Source organism: Tetrahymena thermophila, assembly GCF_000189635.1.
Source record: "Tetrahymena thermophila SB210 genomic scaffold scf_8254697, whole genome shotgun sequence".
In the NCBI taxonomy this organism is placed as follows: Eukaryota; Ciliophora; class Oligohymenophorea; order Hymenostomatida; family Tetrahymenidae; genus Tetrahymena; species Tetrahymena thermophila.
The window spans coordinates 1,269,110-1,292,130 of NW_002476463.1; the positions used below are offsets into that span (position 1 = coordinate 1,269,110).

Below are 23,021 nucleotides of genomic sequence, written 5' to 3' on the forward strand. Positions count from 1 at the left end.
ATTTTCTAAAACGAGAATAACTTTAAAATAAAATAAATGATCCGGTTTATCTACTTTGAGATAGTGTTTCTTCTAGAATAAAAAAAATAAAATTAATATTAAGAATCAACTCATTTGATATGGGGTAAACTATATAAAATACAAGATTAATTATTAATCATTGCTATTTATTTACAACAAAACAATAAATTTTGGTGTATCAATCTGTTGGAAAATAAATAAACTTTATTAAGAGAATTCAATTATAAAAAGAAATTAGATTAATTAAAATCATAAAGCTAGTGCTAAAAATTTCAATAATAGTAATTTATTGAGATGATTAATTAACCCTTAAAATAATAGGTTATCTACATTCAAATTAAATTAAAAAAAATAATTTATAAGCAAATTCATTAGAAATTGTAAAAAATTTAAGAAATAATAAAGTAGAAGAAATGAATTCTCTTACTAATTTTATTAAATTTGCTGATATTTATGGATAGAGAGTTCAAATGAACTTTTCAAAGTAGCCAATATATAAAACAGTATATGGAGGTTTAATTACCTTGATTATAGGCGGTTGTTTTATAGCAGGTTGTTACTTTTTTGGATGCATACTTTTTAATAGGCTTAATCCTTCAGTCATTACTTCAGAAAGATCTGTTACGTCTGCTGCTAGAATAAATATCACTGAATCTAATATCGTTGCAATGTTTGGTGTTTCTAATGGTGCATCCTAGATCTGGTCAGATCCAACTATATTTAGAGTGTATGCTGTCTAACAAATTATGCAGATAACAAACAGCACAGATTCAGGTTTGTAACTTAGATAATTAATTTCTTACAACAAAACTATGAAAACGTGTGATGAAACAGATATAGGAATATCTGAAGTCAAGCCATATTTTAATGAACTAAACTTAACTAATTTATACTGCTTTGAGTAAGGCTAAGATATCTTCATGGAAGGAGATTTCGATGCTTAAAGATTTGCCTAAGTGTTTGTGTATGTAGAGAAATGCTCAAATGGGACTGTACCGAATGTTGTATGTAAGCCTATAGATGTTATTAACTAGAAATTGCAGCTTAGCAAAATATAGATGTACTTGTCTAATACTATAGTTGATCCTTTGAATTTTGAGGAACCTTTTTCTTCTAAAGGCATGAATCTATATACACAAACGTCTTCAAATTTTCCAAAAGAAGTTCAACTTTACTTCACAAATTAATATATTTAAGATGATGTTGGCTTTATGTTTAGCTAAGTAGAAGAAAAACACAGCTTTGTATATACAATATAGCAAGAAACTACTTTTTTTAGTAATTACAATGTGCTTGTTCGTGTTTTGATGAGACTACAAAAGCAAAAAGAAAATCTTATGTAAAGGAGATACTAGAAATTTTAGGATGTTGTTGCTTAGATTGGAGGTCTCATGAAATTGCTGACTACAATTGGCTCAATAATTACTTATCGCTTTACATAGCTATACTTATTTAAAGCTATAGGTGATGAGATATTAATCTATGATGATGCTAACATTTAGAAAACTAAAATGGAAAAAAATAACACTTCAAAATCTAAAAAGAAGAAAAACAGTGATATTAAATATAAAGTGAATTCTTCTTAGGAAAATGTAGATAAAATCAAAAGTCCTACTAGTAATAAGTCATAAGAAACTAATAATTAAAAAAATAATAATTAAGAAGGTCAGTAGTAACTAGATGGTTTTACTTCTAAAATTTACAATTTAGAGCAAAAGAAAAGTAAATTTGAAAAAACTGCTTCGTTTGAATTATCTAATTCGCCAAAAAATCAATTAGAAAAATCAAAATTTTAACTGACAATAATTTAATCTCAGAAATTTTTCAAGGTAATTTAAAATAGCATTTAATACAATTTTATTGATTACTTTAAGTAGTTGTTTGCAAAAGTGTTGCAAACAAATGACTTCAGAGCAAAGCTAGTCCAAAAGGGTATGTAGATAATAGAATAGCAGCTTGATATTGTCTATGTTATAAATAAGCTAAACGAAATAGATAAGCTCAAGACAGTTATTTTCAATAGAGATTAGTTAAAAATATTTGATTGTATTCCTAAGCCTATAATTTCTGATGATTACTTATTCAGTGATCAATTAAATATTTCTCCCCCAAAAAATTAAAATAGAGAAAGATAAGATAGTGTGTAGTCTACACAGATGCCGCATGGTAAAGATAATATGGTCTACTACAACATTTAAAAAGCAAAAAGTGAAGAATAAAAAATACAAGATGCCATTTATGGGCTCTAAAATATACTGAATAGCCAGCAACTGACAAAAATTGATAAGAAACTTTTATAAATAATTGATCCAAAACTACTTTAGAATTATTAGCCTGATAAATATAATGTGGCGTAAGATCAAAATAGATTAGAAAATAGCTCCAGGTATTAAGATGATTCCGTTTTTGAGTCTCATAATCATGTTTTGCAAAAGCTAAATAACTCTAACTAAATGGCCAATGAGCAATTAAAGATTAAAAAATACCTAAGTGAGAGTTTAAGCCGTTTTTCCCCAGTGTCATAATAAGCTAAAAATATATCTATTTAATAAGATTCTAAAATCATACAGCCATCTTAATTTATTTAAGATTCAATAAAGCAATCCTCTGTTTTCAGTGATGATTAAAGTATTAAATTAAACTGTGAATCTAGGATTGATGAATAAATTAATTGCTTAGACATAGAATCTTCCGAGAGAAGACACTTAAATGTAAATGCAAGCTAATATAACCCATATCTTCAAATATAGGCAACAACTCTTGAATCTATAGCCCAAAAATCCAAACGCACTAAGAAGATTAAGTAAATTTTATTTTTCTGTTTATATTCTCAAATAATTTTTAAAATAAAAAGAAAGCCAGATAACACTAATAAGTGATCTACAAATTAACTTAACTATTTATTGTAAATGGAAAAATAAATAAAGAAATAGATTTTTTTAAAAAATAAACCTTAAATTCAATAAAATTTATGTTTTTGATTAGTAAAAAACGTTTTTTTTCTTGTTATAATTTGTAGAATGTTAAATATTTCAATCATTAATATTCAAATAACTAAGTTAGTAATAATTTGCGTTTTTTAAACATTACTATAATAATAAATAAAAGTTAATTAACAACCTAATTTATAATTACAAATAAAAAAAAAACTTAATAATCACAATGAAGTTAGTGATTAGAAAGTAGATAAATTTTCAAATTAAGAATATATCTAAATTCATACAGATCGAATTAAATAAGTGTAAATAAAAATTTCAAACATTTAACTTTATTCAAATTTTATTTATAAATTAATTATCATAATTTTTTCTTTAAACAAATTAATTACATCATCAAATTTATTTTTCAATCTACATTTCTACTTCAAAAAAAAGCTTTTTTTAATTTCTTATTTCTTAAATAAGGTTTAACTTGAAATAAAGAAAATTTTTAAATCTACTTTATTATACATCATAATATCTCGCTCTAATCTCAAAAGCTCTAAAATTCTCATTATATTTTTTAATATAATACCACTCATAACTATAAACCTTTCAGCTATCATTAATTTATAAAAAATTACATTATATGTATCGATATTAATCAGAATATTTTTTAGAAGTTATATATATATCTAATTTTAATAAGTAATTTTATTATTTTAAAATATTGATATCTTAATTATTACAAAAATGCAAAAAATATAAGCCTTTAACTAATCCTTATTATTATGAGTTGAAAATGAATGACTTAATTTTTACGATGTTTATAAATGTAATTAGTAGCTCGATTAGCTCAGCTGGTTAGAGCATGCGGCTGTTAACCGCAAGGTCGTAGGTTCGATCCCTACATCGAGCGCTTTTTTTTAATTATAAATTTGGGGAAAAAAAAATATTTGCTTATTAGAATTAACTTAAATAATCTTAATCAATAAACTAAGAAATATAGTAACTAAATAAGTGTTTATTGAAGAAATTTCATATTATTTTTAATGTAAGACACAAGTAATGCAAAATACATGTTTCATATCTAAATAAGTAAGAAACACAAATTTACATATTTTATTTGGTTTTTTGGTATTAAACAATGAAAATTCATTCGTATTTTTAAACAATTTTTTTTTTAAATGATCAAATAATTACTTTATTTTTTTTTTAAAAATATCAAGCTAAATAAATAAGAAAATAGTCTTGATCAGAAAAAATAACCTAGATACACGAACTTCTTGTGCTATAATAAAGTTACAATAAAATCAAAGTAATTTATAAGCATTAGATATTAATTAAAGTTATAATGTAATTTTTATTTTAAAAAAAAATTTAGTTGGTTATTGTTTTACTATCTTAAAAAAAAAACTTATGAGGTCTTATATATATTTATTTAGAAGAAAACCATAAAAGATATTGAAATCTATTTCAATTTAATAATTATCTGGTATATTTCATGTGAGAGTGTAAATAAATAGATTGATAATTTATATAAAAATCAAAATTTTAAAATAGAGTTATAGTTTTATTATAAATTTATAATTTGAATTATATTTTTAAATAGCTTCGAATGGTCTTTGTTAGCTAATCTATTTCCTTCTTATATTTGAAAAACATAGAAAAATTGTTTGTAGATTTAAAAATTAGATAAAATAAGTAGACTTAATTAATTAATCAATTAAAAAGAAAATGTTGAAATCTTTATTTTATTAAATTAGCTAAGTATTATTTTCTGATGGTTTAAAGAATGTATGGATAATACTCCTAAGTGTCAGTAATAACATATCATTAATTTATTACATTGCTTGCTTAGAGAATAGGGATTTTTCTAAAGGAGGTTTGTTCTTCGTGTACATGTGTGTGCCAATAATAAATACATTTTATTCTTTAATTATGTTCTGCTTAAATTTAATTATCACTTTAAAAAAGGACTTTGCTTCCTTTTAAAATTGCAGAAGCATCACAATAAAATAAGCTTTACTACTTGTTAAATGCATTCTATCAAATATTATTTGGGCTATTATAAATGCTTTGCTAATTGAATTGAGATTGGTTGAGCTTATATCTTAATTTGCAATCTATAGCAAACATAGTATAACAATAAACAGGTAGAAAATATACAATTTTTACAAATAAAATAAATAATTTTATAATAATTTTAAAAAAAAGGGATTTAGAAAAATATTTATTGGATAATAACCTTTGGGAACATAAATAAGATTTATATGTTAATAATACTAATTAGTAGAACATAGATACAGATATTATATAATTAGAGATATGTGAGACTGAAAACCAGTTTTTACCAACTCAGTAAGATCAAAAATTAGAAAGTGTACAGAGCAGAAAAATGATATTTAATTAAAATTTATAGTCTTAAAATGCGAATGCTAGAAATAAATAAGGAAAGTAATAAAAAAATTCTATCCTAATAGCTAAGCAAGATGGGACTAGTTCTATTAATAGAGATTTTATATATTTTAATAAGTAAAAACTACAAAAAATAGATATTTAGTAAACCTAAAATAAATTAACTGAGGATATTATCTTCCATTAAAGCCAGGAATTCAGTTTGAAAGATATTTTTACAAATTAAATATTTAAGCTGAGTTTGTAAATATAGCTAAAAATCAATGTAATATTCAGATCGATACCATTTATTGCAATTTTAATAATTGTAGAAAATTAATTTTTGCATCTTTAAACATTTTGGTTAAACATTTTTGTTGTTATTTAGTGGATTTATGATAGCTTTGATAAATAATTAATATTAAAAATAAACTAAATAATTTAAAAATTGCTTGAAATCAATTAAAAGGGATTTTTAATTAAGAACTAGCTTAATGCATTAGACCTACCATCATAAGTTTGCTTATTAAATTCAGATATTTTTTACAAATTTACTAAATTAAAAAATGCTAAATAATATGAAAGAGTCACAGATTTATAAATTATATTTAATGAAAAAGAAAAAATACTTAATTTTGATGATTTTGATACCAAAATGTTTATTTTAGGCGACAAATTAAATAATTTAATAAAATTATAGCTCATTTGTAGGTATCAATTAAATTTAATAAAATTTTTTTAACATTTTAATTTAAAAGTTAAAAATTAGATAAATAAGATTATTCGTCAGTGATAGATGTTGCATCTACCATTTTGAACAGTTTTTTAAATTTAAAAGAATGTACACTTATTATTGAGTAAAATATGTTTGAATTGTGTTCAATTTTAATTAAAAGCTTTTCAAAAATTACTATAAAGGGATTTGTAACTATCTGATTAATAAATTGAGTTATTTAGATTTTCTAAAACTTAATAATCTCTTGAATCAATAATGATAGCATTTAAGAATTATTTCTAATACCTTGATTTAAACAAAGATTAATATGAACGAATTTTAGATGATTTAAACCCAGACATCCTTTTTAATGAACATTTAACTAAGTCTCTAAAGTACTTAAATGAAATTAACTACTTCACATAAGAAATTCCGATTGATTTCTTGGATATAAAACTTAAAAAGAATCACTTATCAGAATAAGAACAAATTTAAATGACAGCAATTTTAGAAACTAGGCCTATAAAGAATGGAAAACTAAATTTAAACACACAAAACAAATAAGCATATTTTAGTTTCTTAGATACCTTAAAAAAGTTTAAATAGTACAACTTTTTTTTGCTTCTCAATAATGAGTAAATTTTAGCAAAAATTAAACACAAAAATACAAAAAAATTTCAGCTTGCATTTAATTTAAAAAAATAATTTCTACTTGCCAAATTTAATTTTTAAATACATATTTTGGTTTAATTTAAAAAAGAAAAATTATAGAAAATATAAATTTTGTTTTAATTTTTTAATATTTATTATGTTTTTTTCTTTTTTTAGTTAAATCAAGACATGCATATTCAATAAATGAAATAAGTTTTTTAAATATTTATTTTAATTTAAACAGAGCTAATTTTTTTAAGTGAAATTTACAAAAAATGATATTTTATTTTATTTAAATTAGAAAGGATTGCATTGCTTTTATAGATTAAGATGTTATAGATTTTGATAAATTGATTAATAGATTTGAATTATCTTTAAATCATATGAAAATAAACTCAAGTTTGTTAGGAATATTTATTAAAAACATAGAAAAATTAAATCAAGTATAAAATATTTAGATTAATTTAGAGTAAATAAATTGAAAACTTATATCAATTGAGATTAATTTTAATATTTAAATAAAGAAATTTAGGGATGTCTAGTAAGAATTTTGAGTCTATCATGAAGTTAATTTTAAAAAATAAATACAGAAAAAAAATAAAACTGAATTTGAGGTAAACAAGAAATCTTTATTAATAGATGTTTTATGAAATATCATTTTTAAAGTTAAAATAATTAGAGGAGTAGCTCGTTAAAGGTATTATCTGACTCGCTTAAAGATTGTGTATCATTAGAAGAGTTTGATTTCTAGTTCAGGTATAAATTAAAAAGAAAAAAATAAATTTAAAATTACTTTTAAAAAAAAAACGCAGCAATAACAATTTGAGCTAAAAAGATTTTCTGAAAACTTTTTCTTAAAGCATTTCAAAATTATTTTTATTGAAATCACTGAGCCTAGAATTTAAGTAAATAATTACAAACAATCACGAGAATTAGAATAAAATTATATAAAGGGATTGTCATATTTCTCAATACGAAGCAATTCCTTTTTTCACCAGTTTAAAAGATATCAAGAATTTAAATCACTTAAATTTGAACTTGAAGTAATTTTTTGTGTTTAAATTTTTACTAATCTTAAAAAAAGCTCTAAAAAAACAAATTGACTACAAATTTCTTTGTTTACTTTCAATTGATTTAAAATAAATATAAATTATATCTATATATATGTTAAAAAAAGAAATAATCAGATTGATAAGTAAGTTTTCAGTGAATTTTAATGGTGTGTTGCAATTGATTAAAATTCAAAGTTGCAAAGTTCTAGATATTTAGGAAGTTTTCTTTCTAATTAAAATTTGACGACTTTAAATCTTAATCTAGAGTAATTCATCAATACACAAATTTTATATTTACATAAATAAATCTAATAAAGTAATGTTGAATTGAGGAGTTAAGGATTATAGCTTATAAGTTAAGGTATTATGCAATAATTTAATTTACTGGAGCTAATCTTTAGTGTTAGGTATTTATTTACTTATATTACATTTATTTATATAATTATAAAAAATGAAAAATAAATTTTGCTTAAAAATAGTGAAAATAAAATTAAAAAAGAAGGCTTAGTATCACTGTATCTCAGTTTAAAATGTTTAACCTTAATAAATAATTTAACTTTAATTTGCAACAAGTAAGTAATTTTAATTTGAATTATCTAATTTTAACACTTTTATAGAATAAAAACCAAAAAGTCTTCTCAATAAATTGCTTAAAAGGTAAAACTTAGTGATATAAAAAGAGAGGAAATTTTAAAAATAAAATAAACTGAAAGAAATTAAAGATTAAAAATAATTAGAGAAGCTAATTAATTAACAGAAAATGTTAGCCTCAGCATAATTAAAAACATAGATAAAGTAGATAACAAAAGCAAATAAAATACCTTAAACTTCATAAATAATTATTTAGAAGATTACTAAAACGAATCTTCTTATAAACAGATTGAATAATTAACCTCAAATAAATAAAATTCTTAATTGAAAAAAGCAAGCTAATAGTTTGAAACAGAAAAAATCAACAAAAATTTAGTAAACTTTTTCATTTAAAATAATTAAATAATTTTTTTTAATTTAAAATTAGTCAAAATAATTTATTAAGTACAGTAAACAAAACTCAATTATTTTAAATAATGAAAACTGTTTTGATTTAGAAAATAAAATAAAATACATCTAAAATAATGAACCAAAGAATTGTAATTCTAAATAACTTTTTAAGAAAAAATAATCAAGCATGCAGAGTCTTCAATTAAAAAATAAATAAAATACTATATAAAGTTAAATTTAAAACAGCTTTAATTTGGATGTAACGTTTAATCAAAATCAAAAATTAAACTATTCTTTACAAAGATGTAAATTAATAAATTTATTGTAGAGTTTTACATTATTTAATTTAATTATAGTAACATAAAGTAGAAAAAAGCAGTCTTCATTCTAAACTTTGTGTGAATCTTTAATAAAATTAACAAAATTAACTAGAATTTGCTTATCATTTGAGTAATAAAATAGTTATTTGTAGAAATTAATTTAATAATTATTTGTATTTTTCAACTTTTAGGAACAATAATACCATTTCAGAAGGACTCATATAAATATGCTACTCCTTTGACTACCTACCTTAGATGAAAATACTTATCCTAAACTTTGGCTAAAATTTTATCTAGTCAGATGGCTTTTACAAATTAGCTGAATCGTTGGAGTTTCTCTCATAATTAGAGGAGCTAAAAGTCGATTTTAAGTAATAATTTAAAATTGTTGATAATAATTAAGAAATTTTAATTCATTTTGTATAGCTGCAATTAAATCGATGATTTCGGGTTGGTCTGCTTCTCTAATATGATAAAAAGGTTTTCTAGATAATTGGCAATATTCCATTTAAATTTAGAGTAAGTTGCATTTTTTTATTAAAATTTCATACTAAAAAATTTTTATTAGATCAAATAAAATTGAATCACTTTTAAGTATTGATTATTTTAGTAAAAAATTTCTAAAGCATCTCAGAGTTTAAGACTTTAAACTTGTTGTCTTGTAAAATTATTTAAAATTCGAAGATAAAAATAAAATTATTTATAATAATAACAGAGATAATCCAATCTGCCTTACAGAAAAATATTCAAATAATAACGATACCTAAAATAAAAACACAGGATCTGAATAAGCAGATACAATCAAAAGTTCAAATAATTTACATAATAAATAATAAGAATTTAGAAATATTTAAAGGATAAGTGAATTATATCCTTATAGTTTCTTAATTGAACATAAATATTTTAATAAATGAAATATTTTTACAACTTTTAATTTATATTTGAAAATTGAAGTATCTAAACAGATAATCAAATAACTTAACAAAAATGTATCATTCATATGATACTATTCTATGATCAATAGTATGATAGTGGTAAAATATAATATTTAGACAAATATTTAAATGTAGAAGCAATTAAATAAGTGCTTTAATAATTTTAAACTAGCCACATTTTATTTTTAAAAATAAATTGAGCCTTTTTGAAAATAATTTAAAAAATAAAAAAAAGTTCTAAAAATGATAAATTTTATTGATTGTATCAAATTAAATTTATTTAAATTTTACTTCTTTATTCATTTGAAAATTAAAAGTGCGAAATAATTTTATTTTCTTTGAAATTAATAATAAAATCTTTTTATTTTTATTTTTTAAAGAAGTAATTAAAAATAATTTTATTATTAATTTATTATTTGCTTTACCTAAAATATTGCATTTTGCTAAATATTTTATTTGTTTATTAAATGGTAAATTACCTTAGAAATATAACTATTAATTTAAAATATTGCATTTTGCAAAATATTTTATTGTTTATTAAAATAGTAAATTACCTTATTACAAATGATAGATATATTTCTTTCTTTTTTTAGCTTATTAATATCTTAGTCAATTATTTGAAAAAGTATAAATTTATTTATTTCTTCATTTTGTTTTTAATGAAATTTTAAAAAATATTTTTTACAACTAAATATTAAAAATTAGTATTTTTCTTTATTTTTAGAGTAATTTTAAAAGCTGGTTAAGCTCCAAAAATATTTATATAGAGGTATCAGATTTTGTAGGAAAAAAAATTTTGATTATTTTATTCCCATAAAAAATATAAAAAGAGGATTGAGAAATAAATACATCATAAATAAATTTAATTACTTTTGTAAAAATAGATATTGAAAACTTTATTGGAGAAAATTAAGCTTATTTCTTATTTATTAAAATGTAAAGTTTTTGTATCGATCCAGAAATAATTAAAGAATAAAAATAAAAGTTGTAAGTGTTTTCTAAATCATTTTAAAATGAAAAGAAAAATTTAGTTACCATTGAAATAAAAATTGCAAGTATGATTTCCTTTCTTTTGAGTGATATTAAAATTAATTGCGGTATAACTAAATTTATAAAAATTAAATTAATTGTATTCTTTTATATTTATCCAAGCTAAAAATCAAAAACTAAAATAAGAAATTTTAAATAGAAAAATTTAATCAATTAAAATCGTCAAGCCAAGCAAAGTCGTCAGTCAGTCAACTATTAACATTAATGTTTTTTTTCCAGTTCTAAAAAAGTAAAAAAATAAGCAAATTGTAATCTTAGTTACTCTGAAAATCTTCACAATAAAATTTTTTATATTTCTTGTACTATGATTTCCATATTTATACTAAAGAATTTGCAAAATTATAAGTTATTTGCATTTAAACAATCTAGTATTATTACGTCAATAACAAATATTAATTTTTTCTTCTTTTAATATTTTCAAATATTGCTTTCTCACTTTGATTTAATTAGTCAAAAATATAGGCAAACGTTTACAATTACATTTAAATTTTAATTTGTTGGATAGATTTTATAAATTATGATATTATATGATATGAATCATTGTTTCTTTCTTTCAATCGTTTTGTTACATTGTTTAGAATATAAAATATGTTAAAACTATTTTTATTATATGAGAATTAATAATATAGAGTAAATATATTTATTGAATTCTTGTGCTCGCTTTTTTAAATTAGATAGATTTCTCATAAATCCATAGAAATTTGAGTACAAGATATTTGATTACCTGCCTTATTTAAAAACTTCAAGTCGAGAGTATATGCGCCCTATATAAAAATGAAAATTAATATGTGAACACTAAATAAAATCTTTATTTACACCAGGAGCTATACCAGGAATTTGGAAGGTGTAAGGGAAAGTGAACATATCACCAGGATCGTAAGTACCTGTAGCTGCTAAGTTATTGTTAAAGACTTGTACTCCTGAGAGTTTGACAACAACGTTCAAAGCTTTTATGTCTGTGTGAACCATGTAAGTACCAGTCTAATTTATTATTAAAAATAATGAATAAATAATGGATTTATAAATGCTTGATTTCTCAATCAAGAAATCATTTATCAAGAGTTGTCAAATTACAAGAGTTGCATCATTAGGAGGAGCAGCACGTTCTGGTTGAGCTGAAAATACAATAGAAGTAATAATCAAAGCATCGTTTTCAGAACCACAGTTTGTAAAGTTCCAAGGAATACCACCCAATCTAATTTTTCTACCTTAATCGTCTAAAGGATAGGAAGTAGTTTTAGCGTTTTATACTTAGTAAACACCACATATTGTGACTAATGCGAGTGCAGTAACTACCAAAACTAATTTAAAATCAGTCATTATCTTTTTTACTTTGTTTTGTTTGTGTTTATTTTAATTAATTAGTTTTTATAAGTCCGCTTAATCTGAAATTTAATAAAGATGCTAATAGGTTGTAATAATATTATTCTTGTAAAGGTAAAAAATAAGCTTTCTTTCTTCTCTGAAATTTATTTATTTATTTAATATTGACATCCAAGCAAGCAAGGAAAGTACTTAGCTGATACTATGTATTCAATCATATTGAATTTCGCATTATAAGTGATTTATTTAGATCCATGACTTAGTTTTGATAATTATAATATTATTCATATAGAACAGAAATATTATAATTGTGTATTACCTTATACTATTACGTAATATACTATTTCTCAAAATAGAATCTCAGGTATTATGTTTACTTCTCTAACTAATCTTAAATATTTTTATTTAGTAATTCATTCATTTTTATTAATTCAAAAATAGTAAAAAAAAATTAATTGGTTCAAATCAAACAAGCTCATTATTTTTAGGCATTTTTTAGTGTACTCTTTATAAGTAACAACAATTCTTTTGCTTCATTTCTTGGCTCAATCTGGGCATGCTTCTGCATAAAATTACTAAATATTATTAAAGGCAATACTGATTAATCGTGATCTATTTGAGATTTTATTTGTTCCTTGAGCTTATTTTGTAGTTTTGTCTTTTCCCATTAAAATATTTTAAAATAAGCTCTTTTTGAAAAAAAAGTTATTTTTGCTTTTTAGATAGATATCATTTGCACCTTTTCTTTTCAAAAAATACAACCTAAATTAACAAATCACATGGTTTTCATTAAAAATCAATTAAATATTGAAAATTTAAAAAATTTACCAAGTATTTCTGATGATCAAAAATTAATTTCTTTTATAATTAAAATTGATGAATAAATTTCCGCTAGACTCAGTAATCTTTGAGTGAAGATTTAACTTTCTAATTAAATAAATACTTAACTATATTATTGATTGATTAAGTCTGATTACATCCTAACAAATATTTATTTTATAAAGTTTTCGATCAAATTCAACATTAATTATCTTTTCAATAAATCCTCAATCAAAAAATAATATTTAAAATAAAATTAACAGATTTCATTTTTAATCATAATAAATTATCCATTTAAGCATAACTCATTTTAAAATATATTTTAGATTTTTCAATAAATGAAATAAAAATAATAATGTTTTATAAATATAATTTGTAGGTAGAAAGCATAGATACAATCACTGTTATTAGATAAAAAATAAGAATTATTTGATATTTATTTATTAATTAAATTTTTTAGTAATTTTTGTAAGATTTCAAAAACAAATTTAAGAGCAAGACTATAAAATAATATTTATGTTAACATGAAAATAAATAGACTTTAATCTAACGAAGTAATTACTTAATTTATATAGAAAATTTAATATTGTTATGTTATTTTAAAATTTTATCATCTATTAAATTTCAAAAAGCATTATTTATATATATAATATATATTGTGTAAAAAATTAAAAGGGATGAATAACTAACAAGGAGATTAACTAAAATTCAAATCAAATTATAATCAAAAAGTAAGTGAATAATTAAAAGAATATTAAAAGAAAAATTTAGATTTAAACTATAATTATTATTATTGTAAAAATATATTAATTTATTTATGTTTTTATATTTATTACTGAGTATATTCAAAAACAAACTATTTATCAATAATTTTGTAATAAAAAGTTTTTTTATTTTTAAAATAACTAGTACCCATAAAATTAAAAATTTTTTTAGGGAGGTATTTTAAGGAGAAATTAAGTATATTAATTTTATTACTGACAAATTTAAGAAAATGTTTGTGCAATGTAATTAGTTAATATATTGTTATAAAGCTAACATTTTTTAGTTAATTTTAAAGAAATATTTGCTTATAAATAAGATTTATGCAAGGTTATTTTAAGTTCAGTATATTTGGAAAAAGCAAGCTTATAGAAAGATAATTTTTTAACAAAAAATAAAATTTCTGCATCCATTTATTTAATTTTTTTACAATTAATATTTGAAATACTTCTCTTGATTTAAAGAAAGGTAAATATTTTTTTATTTAATTTATCATAGAAGTATTTATTATATTTGTTACATAAAAGACTAATATTAGATGCTATATTTAGTAAAATTTGGATTTTCTGGAAATTAAATTTGATAATTAAAAAATAAATACAAAAAATACAAAAACTTTTAATTACTAAAAAAAAAGATGTCTAAAATTCAGGATCTCTTTAGAAGTATTGATATTTATGGGTAGAGGATAGATATCAACTTTTAAAATAAGTAAGTTTATAAAACAATTTATGGCGGTGCTATTACGTTCATTATTGGAATATTTTTTATTGTGGGTTGTTGGTTTTTTGGCGATTAGCTCATTAACAGACGAAATCCTTCTGTTATCTTTTCAGAAAGATATGTGGAATAAGCCTAAAGGATAAATATAACGAGCGATAATTTAATTATAATGTTTGGAGTTTCTGATAAGCAATCTCAGTTGTGGGTAGATCCCACCATATTTTAATTAAGGGCAGTATAATAAATTTTACAATTAAATAATAATACCTAAAATGGTTAATATGAAAGAAAACTTATATCTGTAAATAAAACTATTAAAATTTGTGATTAAAGTGATATTGGAATTCCAGAAGTCTATAATTACTTTAGTAAACTTAGCTTAAATAAACTATTTTGTTTTGAAAAAGGTCAAGATCTCTACATGTAAGGAGACTTCGATGCTCAATAATTTGCATAGTTGTATGTCTATATTGAAAAATGTTAGAATAACACTAGTGAAGTAGTATGTTAGCCAATAGATGTTATTAATTAAAAGCTTTAGCTCATAAATATTGATATGTTTCTTTCAAATACTATTATAGATCCTTTGAATTATAGTAATCCTTTCTCATTTAGAGGGATGAATTAATATTCTTCAGCATCTTCAGTGTTCCCAAAAGAACTCCAACTTTACTACACAAATTATTACATTTAAGATGACGTTGGTTTGCTCTACACATAAAAGGAAGAAAAACACAAATTTCTATTTACAGGTAAGCAGGAAACTACTTATTTTGGGGATTATAATGTCCTTGCTCGTATTTTAATAAGAATATAAAAGACAAAAGAGAATTTAATGTAGAGAAGATACTAAAAAATATAAGATGTAATTGCGTAAATGGGAGGATTATTGAAAATTTTATTTTTAGTTGGCTCGTTTATTGTTTTCCCATTTTCATCTCTTATCATGTATAAAGCAATCGGGGATAATATTTTTTTATACAAAACTACTGACTATAATTAATAGCCATAAAATAAAATACAAATTCATTAAAACAATAAAGTGAATTTGAATGATTTTAGCTAAATGAATTTAAATTTATAAAATTAACTGATGCAAAATAGTTCTAAAAAAATCAACGAATCTAATTCAAATTAATTATACTAATAATAATAATAATAATAAAATTCTATCTATCTCATTAATCAAAATGGAAAAAGCAGTAACAAAAAAATAACGGAGAAGAAACAACTTGTTTAGCAATCAACAGACAAAAATCTTATCCAAGATAATAAACAAAAAAAAATAAAAGTAATTTAGCAAAATGAAGAGTAAAAAACAGAACAATCTTCAAAGATTAATTCATATTAATCGATTTCTTACAGCTTTTTCGATTATTTCAAAAGTATATTTTGCTTTAAAAAGACGTTGAATGATTAAAAATCTTAATTAGTTTAGAATGGAATAAACCAAGTTAAAAAGCAGTTAGATGTAATTTATTTAATAAATAAGTTGCAGGAAATAGACAAACTCAAATCTGTTTTGTTGGATAAAGATTAGATAAAATTATTCGATTCTATTCCAAAACAAATTACTTTAATTGCTTCACAGAGTCAAAATCCAGTCAAATTTCATAATTTACAAGAATGTAAGTCTGATTCAAATAAAGAAATTTATGATAAGTCAGGAAAAGAAAAATCATTCAGCTATAATAAAAGCCAATAAAATTAAGAAAATCAATAAAATTAAATTGTATTGTAAGCTCTTTAAAATATAGTAAAAAAATAGCATTTAACTTAACTAGATTACAGATTATTTGATATGATTGATTGTGTTAATTTTGGAGACATTTAGATATCTTAAAAATAATAAAATTTGCTTGAAACCAAACCCATTCCTGCAAATATACCTATTAACTCTTCAACATAAATAGCAAATTTTTAGTCACCTAAAAGTCTTAGTGACATAAGCCAGATAAAAATATCTCTTTTTTAGAAAACATCCACTAACAGTAATCAAAACAAACCAGAGTAGTCAAATACAAATAATTAAATTAACTCAAACATATTTATTTATAATTAAATGTCATCTAAAATTAATTAAGAGGAAGAAGTTCCTTAAATTAGATCTAATTTAGAAGATGAGACATTAAACAAATTCAATAATAGCTAATCAAACTCAATTTTAAACTAAGAAGTAGATTTAGAAATCTCAACTTAAAATTTCAAAGAGCTTTACCTAGAAGAAAGCAAAGCTAAATATAACCCAAATACTTAATTTAAATTCAATACAATAAACAGCATAAAAGCTATGCAAAATAGCAAAATATTTAAATAAAACTTCAAGCAGCAGTGAAATATTTATAATTTATTATTGGTCAAATTTTCTACTAAGAATTCAACGAAAATTGTCGCGAGTTTATGAAAATAAATTTTACTGGTTTTTTTATACTCAAAATCATTTATATATTATCATCTAATTTTAAAATTTTCTGATAGAAATATTAATTTCATTACTATATTTAATAAATACAAATCATATATAGTAAATGTTTAATAAAAAAATTTATATAATTACATTAATACAATATAAACTCTCTAAATTGGTATCAACAAGACCAAAAATTTTGCACAAAATATACAGATGAAAATTCTATTTTTGTTTAAAATATTAAAAAAATTTTTTACATTCAAAATTTGAGAAAAGGCATTAAATACTATTAAAAATTTGTTAAAATTTAATAAAAACAGAATGATAAAACAATTAAAATATATAGAAAGAACAATTAGCTTAAATTCATAAAAATTAAATGAAAATTTTCACAGTTGGTAATATTTTAATTTCAGGATTAGCAATTATTTTTAAAGAGGATATTTAAAATAAATATTGATAGTGTCTAGTCTTAGTATTTTTTAGAATTTAAAAAAAATAAATGCAATATTTTAGAAATATTTATGTTATGTAAAGCATGTTATTGATAATTTTCATATTTAGAAATTTTAGTTAGCTAATTAATTACTATGTTTGTGATATTTTTAATTTAAAATTTGCTCATTATAAATTAAATATTATTTAGATTTTCAAAAATTTTAGTTATTATATGATTGGTAGAAAAGATTTATTTAAATTGATTTAATAGTTTGAAAAATAGATACATCAAGTTTATTTCTGATATAGTAAGCTTATTAAAAAATTAAAAGATGCAAAAAGAAATTGTCACCAAAGTTGAAGTAAAAAAAAGTTTAAAGAGAAATAATAACTAAGTTAAATGTTAATTTATTTAATTAGGATGCTAATAAACTTATTAGCGATAAGTTTTCAGTGATGAAAACAACCTGCAAGGCTTTCTTAGCATTTTATAAAGAATTAGCTAGTATTTAACAAAATTATGCAGATTAATTATTAAAGTTGACTAAAACAAGTAATCTATATATTCTCAATGCTAAATAGCAGTTTAATTTAATTTATAAAATATTCAACAGCCGGAAAACATTTTGGTATGAAAAAGTCATTAGCAGAGTGTAAAGAAATTGAAAATCCGTAAGAATTTAAACCAAAATTAGTTGATCTTATTTTAAATATAAAATATTATGCAGGACAATTCGCGCACTTATTGACAATTAACTAGGTTTTTTGCTAGGGATGTCAGATATCAATAGCCAAGTAGCATAACAAATAACTTAGAAACTTATTCCTGAAATAAATGATATTTATTTGAATTGCAAATAAATGAAGCATGATATAATGAAAGTAATTCAAAATGAAATCAAAAAGCCTTTCAACACTTACAATGATAAAATGAAGAAGCTACAATCTAGCATTACATCTTCTCAAAAGAAATTAGAGAACCCAAGCAGATTATTGGAGCTATAAAAAGAAAATGAATAGATTCTCAAAGAAATAAGCAGTTTTGGAACTGAATCAGCAAAATGTAATCATTCATTTTAAATTAGAAAACCTTTGATTTTTTATGTTTCTTATTTTATAAAAGAGATGCTCAAATTTGTTGATTAAAGTACTGAAAGGGAGACAAAAAGAAATATTTAACTTAAAACTTGCATTTAATTATTTGGAAATATTACTCACAAGTATCACAAAATTATTTATTTGTAGTCTTAAATTAATTATTATAAATGAAAATTCTAGATAGTATGAAAGTGCTTCAATATTAAGCAAAAAAATAGCTGAGAGCTATGAAAAGATGACATTAGAGCCAGATCTAAGTGATTTCAATTAAATGTCATCTTCTCTTAAAATTGCAGCAGGAATAACCACAAGCGATGGTTTAGTAAATAAGAATAGCAAAATTAATATTGAACAAGAGAATAGAAATGAAATCAATAAATAAGTTCAATCCACTTAACCATAAAATTAGTTGTAATTAAAAAAGGAATAAATTGATTCAGAACTAAAATAAAGCAGAATCAGAAAAAATAAAATTAAATATGATACAGTTTAATCTTAATCGATTCCATTAATTATTAAAGAACAGCTAGGAATTTTTCATAATAACATTCCAGAAAATGAGTAAATTAATTTTTAATTTTTACCTTTTTATATTAATTTAAAGTTTTTACGATAAAAAAGGGAATTCTGTAAGCGCTTCTAGCTTTCTTAGTTTGGTATTTTGATATGCTCCCTTGCAAGAATATTTTTGCAAAATGAGAGTGCCAAAGATTAGGAATAAGCTGAAGAAATCGAAGTTTTTATTTCTTATATTAAGAATAAATTCAAAATTAGTTTGAAGGACTACAAAATGATCACTAAGTTTTTTGGAAAAAGGCAATAAAATTTATAAGAATAGAATAATTATTTATCTTGTTTGTTAAAGGAATGTACAGATTTAATTAAAAATAATAATTTATTAGATGATGAAGTGAGATTCCTAGTGTTATTTACATAGCACTTGTACGCTTTTATAGGAATTAATTAATACTGGAATAATATTTTAATTCCTAGGGCTTATTATTAGCAACCTAACCCAAAATTAGAATTGACATATAAGAATAACTTAGAAAGCATTCATGCAATCTTCTCACAGTAAAATCCAAGTAGAGAGGATTTAATTAAGTATTCTTCTCTAAACATATTCTTGGAGCCTTAGATAACTTTCCCCTTAAATTAATCTCTTACTTAAATGATGATTCAAACACTTGTTGAAAACTAAGTAAATAATTTCTCATTTACTGTTTAACGATTTTATTCAATTAAAGTAAGCCTATTAAACTTGGCTCAATTATAAACTGAGCACTGTTAATTAAAATCGCTCAAAATTTTAATCACAAATTTAACTTTTTCATTATAAAATCTATGCTTACACCTAAATATTTTGGGCAAAATTTTTGGTCTCGTAATTGTCCAATTTAGATAAGCTTGACTTTATAAAATTTAATACTTTTGTTAATATTCTCATCTAGAATAAATTACTTTTACATAAGATTTCTTTTATAAAATAAATAAAGGCAAATTAGATAAAATAAAAAAATATTCATGTTTAAATTTTCTAAATATTTGAAATTAAATAATTTAAAATTCAAATATTTGATTTGACATTTAAATTATTAATTTTTGATAATAATACAAAGGCACTAAATTTATTTTTTAATTGTATTTTAGTTAAAACTACTATTGAACTTTTTACTTATTTAACTAAATATATTTGATTTGAATTGAGTATTATTTTTAACTTTTAACATTTAAATCATAGTTGCTGTAGGAATACTGGGAAGAGAATCTAAATTGGATAATTAAATTTGGTTAGGAGGGATTAAATATGAATGCTTAGAATATATAATTGACTTTTATTAAATATTACTATGAGAATATCTTGCACAGTAGCTTGGTAAGGAAAGAAAAAGAATCTCTTAAATATTTGTTAAACTTAGAAAGAGTTTTAGAACAAACATAAGAAATTCTATTAAAAGAATAAAATTTAACTCCTAAAAATGAAAGTGCTAATTAAAAACTATTAAGCTACCTAAATCAATCAATTAAATTCACATTGTCATACAAACCCTTCCTAGATTTTCTTGATATCATTAAAAACTTTTGGAATTATTTCTATCCTTAAGAAAACTAAATTAAGGCTGCTTGTCATTTACTTTACATTCTTGCAGTCAGTTAAAAAGATTATACAATATACTCTGATTTGGAAGAACTATTCATCTATATTTTTAGCTCTGCAGGTTTAAAGTATTGTACTAACTTCTACAAAAAGATTAAATTTAATCCTTAGGATCCAATCGATAAAGAGACTTGTAATTAATAAATTTCATTTTTTAAATGAATTTAATGGATTTATTTGTTTATTAAAAGTACCAAAAATCTAAGATGTTTTGGCAAACAACAACAGAGAGGGATTAATCGTGATCAGTAGCTACATTCCATTGTTTGCAAAGCACATGCATAGATTTATTGATTACAGATAAAATGAGTTGAAAATAGAGTTTGTTAACAATTATATTGAAAATTTACTCTCTGAGATAATTAAAATTTTAGAACTTGTCGTAGAACACAATATGCTAAACAATGACAATAGTTCTTTTGCTTTCACTATTGCTTTTGAAATTTCGAAGTTAGATGATATTTTGAATAAATATAATCCAGAAAGAGCCACATAATATTACTAGCTCCTAACTCCTTTCATTGATTATTGGTTCAACAACTTGTAAAATTTTTTATTAACATAAAAATATTAAATTTATATTTTAAAAAGAGAATTTTAATGTAAAAACATGCTCTAGAACTGCTTAAAATAAGAAAATTGGTAAAATTGGAAGTTTAAGTTAAATAATTTATCAGATAATAATTTTTAAATAGGTAAACTGGAGAAGGTTAGAAATTGTACACAAGGAGTGTTGTGGATTATTGTTCTCTCATGTTTAAGAGTATAGAAGTGATGAATCAACTAGTAAATGCTCCTGAAACTAACAGATTTAGGAAATAAATAGTTAAAAAATTTGAGATACTTGTATATGAAGCTTTAAATGACTACTCTAAAGAAGTTTTAAATAGCTTGAACTATATAAATTCTATTGAAGAAACTTAATTTAAGAAGCTTTCTACTTCTAAGTTAAATCCATAAATGTACCCTAACAATACAGAGAATGAGATTATATCAAACTGTAAATAATTTATTTACCCTGCATAAATTTTATTGATTTTAGTTTAATTTACAAAATAAAGTAAAAGAATTTAAAGCTATTTGCTATAGATTTGGTAACATGTAGTTCTTACATGAATAAATTGATACAGTTGCCTAAGATTTATTGCAATTCTCCTCTGATATCCTCAATGGATTGAAAAAAGAATTCGATTAAAATATCTAAGTAAGCATTTACTTCAAAATTAAAATGTATTAATTAATTAATAAATAAATAAAGAAAATTAGTAAATTGGCCGCTATGAAGCTTGTTAGAAATTATATGAGAAAGCCTGTTTTCAATCAAATTCTTATGAACTTTGATGCTAATTAATTCAGCATGCTATCAGTTGAAGAGTTCTCGAAATAATGTAAATTATTTAAGTTTATTATTATTTGAAATAATCATAAATTATTTATAGATAAGGGATCCATAAAGAACCTTTTAGACGAAGTTGATGACTTTTTCTAATTATTTTCTAAGAGAGTTCCAAAGTAGCACCAAGAAATTCTGGCAGTAGCATTTGCAAGCCAATTCACAAAAGGTAAAAAATAAATTATTAAAATTTGAAAAAATCAAAATCAAAAATAAATAAATAAAATTAGAATATATATTTGCTGTGATGGACGTTAATAAATATGTTTTTGATATTGACAGTAGTAGATTTAGCTAATATTTTAAATACGAAACAAACTACATTAAAACATATCTCTCTTCCAAAATGCCAATGGTAAATAAATAGATTTCAATCCAAAAATATGTTAATAAATATGAATATTTATTTTGAATTATTAGGGAGTTAACATCCAACTAGGTTTGGCAGAAAATATTTCAATATTAATGTAAATTGCTAGCTATCTCGATGAATCAGTAAATGACCTTCTCAGTAATTTTGAGTAAGCTATGGTAAATAAATTTAAAATTAAAAAATAAATTATTGAAGAAAATAATTAAAAATCTTTAGGTATAAAATGACGAATTTAGATGCTCTATTCTTTTCAGATTGTTGTATATCAGAAGAAATGAAAATAATAAAAAATAAATTGAAATAATCAAAAAATATAAAAAGTATTATTTAGGAGTATGATTTTTTATAATCCTCCTTATCTTCATTAAATATCTTATTCTTTTTAAGTTAAATTTCCTTTAGTATTGAATTTTTTATTAAGGATATGTTTTTGATAAAACAAAAATAACATAATTTAATTTAATATTCAATTGTTTGAATTAAA

The 23,021-nt window shown here is 21.9% G+C and overlaps 7 protein-coding genes across 7 annotated transcripts; 6 read left to right on the forward strand and 1 right to left on the reverse strand. All coding sequences in view use genetic code 6, as the record gives it.

Annotated features, from left to right (window-relative positions):
* Positions 1-434: 434 nt before the first annotated feature.
* On the forward strand, positions 435-2,900 carry TTHERM_00354650 (transmembrane protein, putative; the record flags this gene model as incomplete). The annotated part of the gene is made up of 2 exons (XM_001010364.2): positions 435-2,824; positions 2,876-2,900. 2 exons carry the CDS (start codon positions 435-437, stop codon positions 2,898-2,900), a joined length of 2,415 nt encoding a protein of 804 aa, XP_001010364.2.
* A 1,776-nt stretch (positions 2,901-4,676) lies between these two features.
* On the forward strand, positions 4,677-6,129 carry TTHERM_000354668 (transmembrane protein, putative; the record flags this gene model as incomplete). The annotated part of the gene is made up of 2 exons (XM_012796808.1): positions 4,677-5,095; positions 5,157-6,129. 2 exons carry the CDS (start codon positions 4,677-4,679, stop codon positions 6,127-6,129), a joined length of 1,392 nt encoding a protein of 463 aa, XP_012652262.1.
* Positions 6,130-6,580: 451 nt separating this feature from the next.
* Positions 6,581-7,056, forward strand: TTHERM_000354669 (hypothetical protein; the record flags this gene model as incomplete). Its single annotated transcript, XM_012796809.1, has 2 exons — positions 6,581-6,686; positions 7,004-7,056. The coding sequence occupies 2 exons, from the start codon at positions 6,581-6,583 to the stop codon at positions 7,054-7,056; spliced, it is 159 nt and encodes a 52-aa protein (XP_012652263.1).
* Positions 7,057-7,348: 292 nt separating this feature from the next.
* Positions 7,349-9,969, forward strand: TTHERM_00354670 (hypothetical protein; the record flags this gene model as incomplete). Its single annotated transcript, XM_001010365.2, has 13 exons — positions 7,349-7,458; positions 7,515-7,607; positions 7,656-7,745; positions 7,880-8,020; positions 8,072-8,161; positions 8,234-8,326; positions 8,372-8,720; positions 8,773-9,040; positions 9,092-9,185; positions 9,247-9,426; positions 9,482-9,574; positions 9,624-9,716; positions 9,771-9,969. 13 exons carry the CDS (start codon positions 7,349-7,351, stop codon positions 9,967-9,969), a joined length of 1,893 nt encoding a protein of 630 aa, XP_001010365.2.
* A 1,754-nt stretch (positions 9,970-11,723) lies between these two features.
* TTHERM_00354680 (ML domain protein) lies at positions 11,724-12,360 on the reverse strand (the record flags this gene model as incomplete). Its single annotated transcript, XM_001010366.3, has 3 exons — positions 11,724-11,804; positions 11,857-12,021; positions 12,115-12,360. 3 exons carry the CDS (start codon positions 12,358-12,360, stop codon positions 11,724-11,726), a joined length of 492 nt encoding a protein of 163 aa, XP_001010366.1.
* Positions 12,361-14,581: 2,221 nt separating this feature from the next.
* On the forward strand, positions 14,582-17,002 carry TTHERM_00354690 (transmembrane protein, putative; the record flags this gene model as incomplete). The annotated part of the gene is made up of 1 exon (XM_001010367.2): positions 14,582-17,002. One exon carries the CDS (start codon positions 14,582-14,584, stop codon positions 17,000-17,002), a length of 2,421 nt encoding a protein of 806 aa, XP_001010367.2.
* An 845-nt stretch (positions 17,003-17,847) lies between these two features.
* Positions 17,848-22,876, forward strand: TTHERM_00354700 (hypothetical protein; the record flags this gene model as incomplete). The annotated part of the gene is made up of 17 exons (XM_001010368.3): positions 17,848-17,877; positions 17,936-18,068; positions 18,130-18,187; positions 18,244-18,578; positions 18,639-18,735; positions 18,794-19,174; positions 19,235-19,814; positions 20,355-20,904; positions 20,963-21,314; positions 21,363-21,413; positions 21,467-21,771; positions 21,833-21,975; positions 22,030-22,159; positions 22,211-22,333; positions 22,395-22,519; positions 22,585-22,695; positions 22,754-22,876. The coding sequence occupies 17 exons, from the start codon at positions 17,848-17,850 to the stop codon at positions 22,874-22,876; spliced, it is 3,627 nt and encodes a 1,208-aa protein (XP_001010368.3).
* Positions 22,877-23,021: the final 145 nt, after the last annotated feature.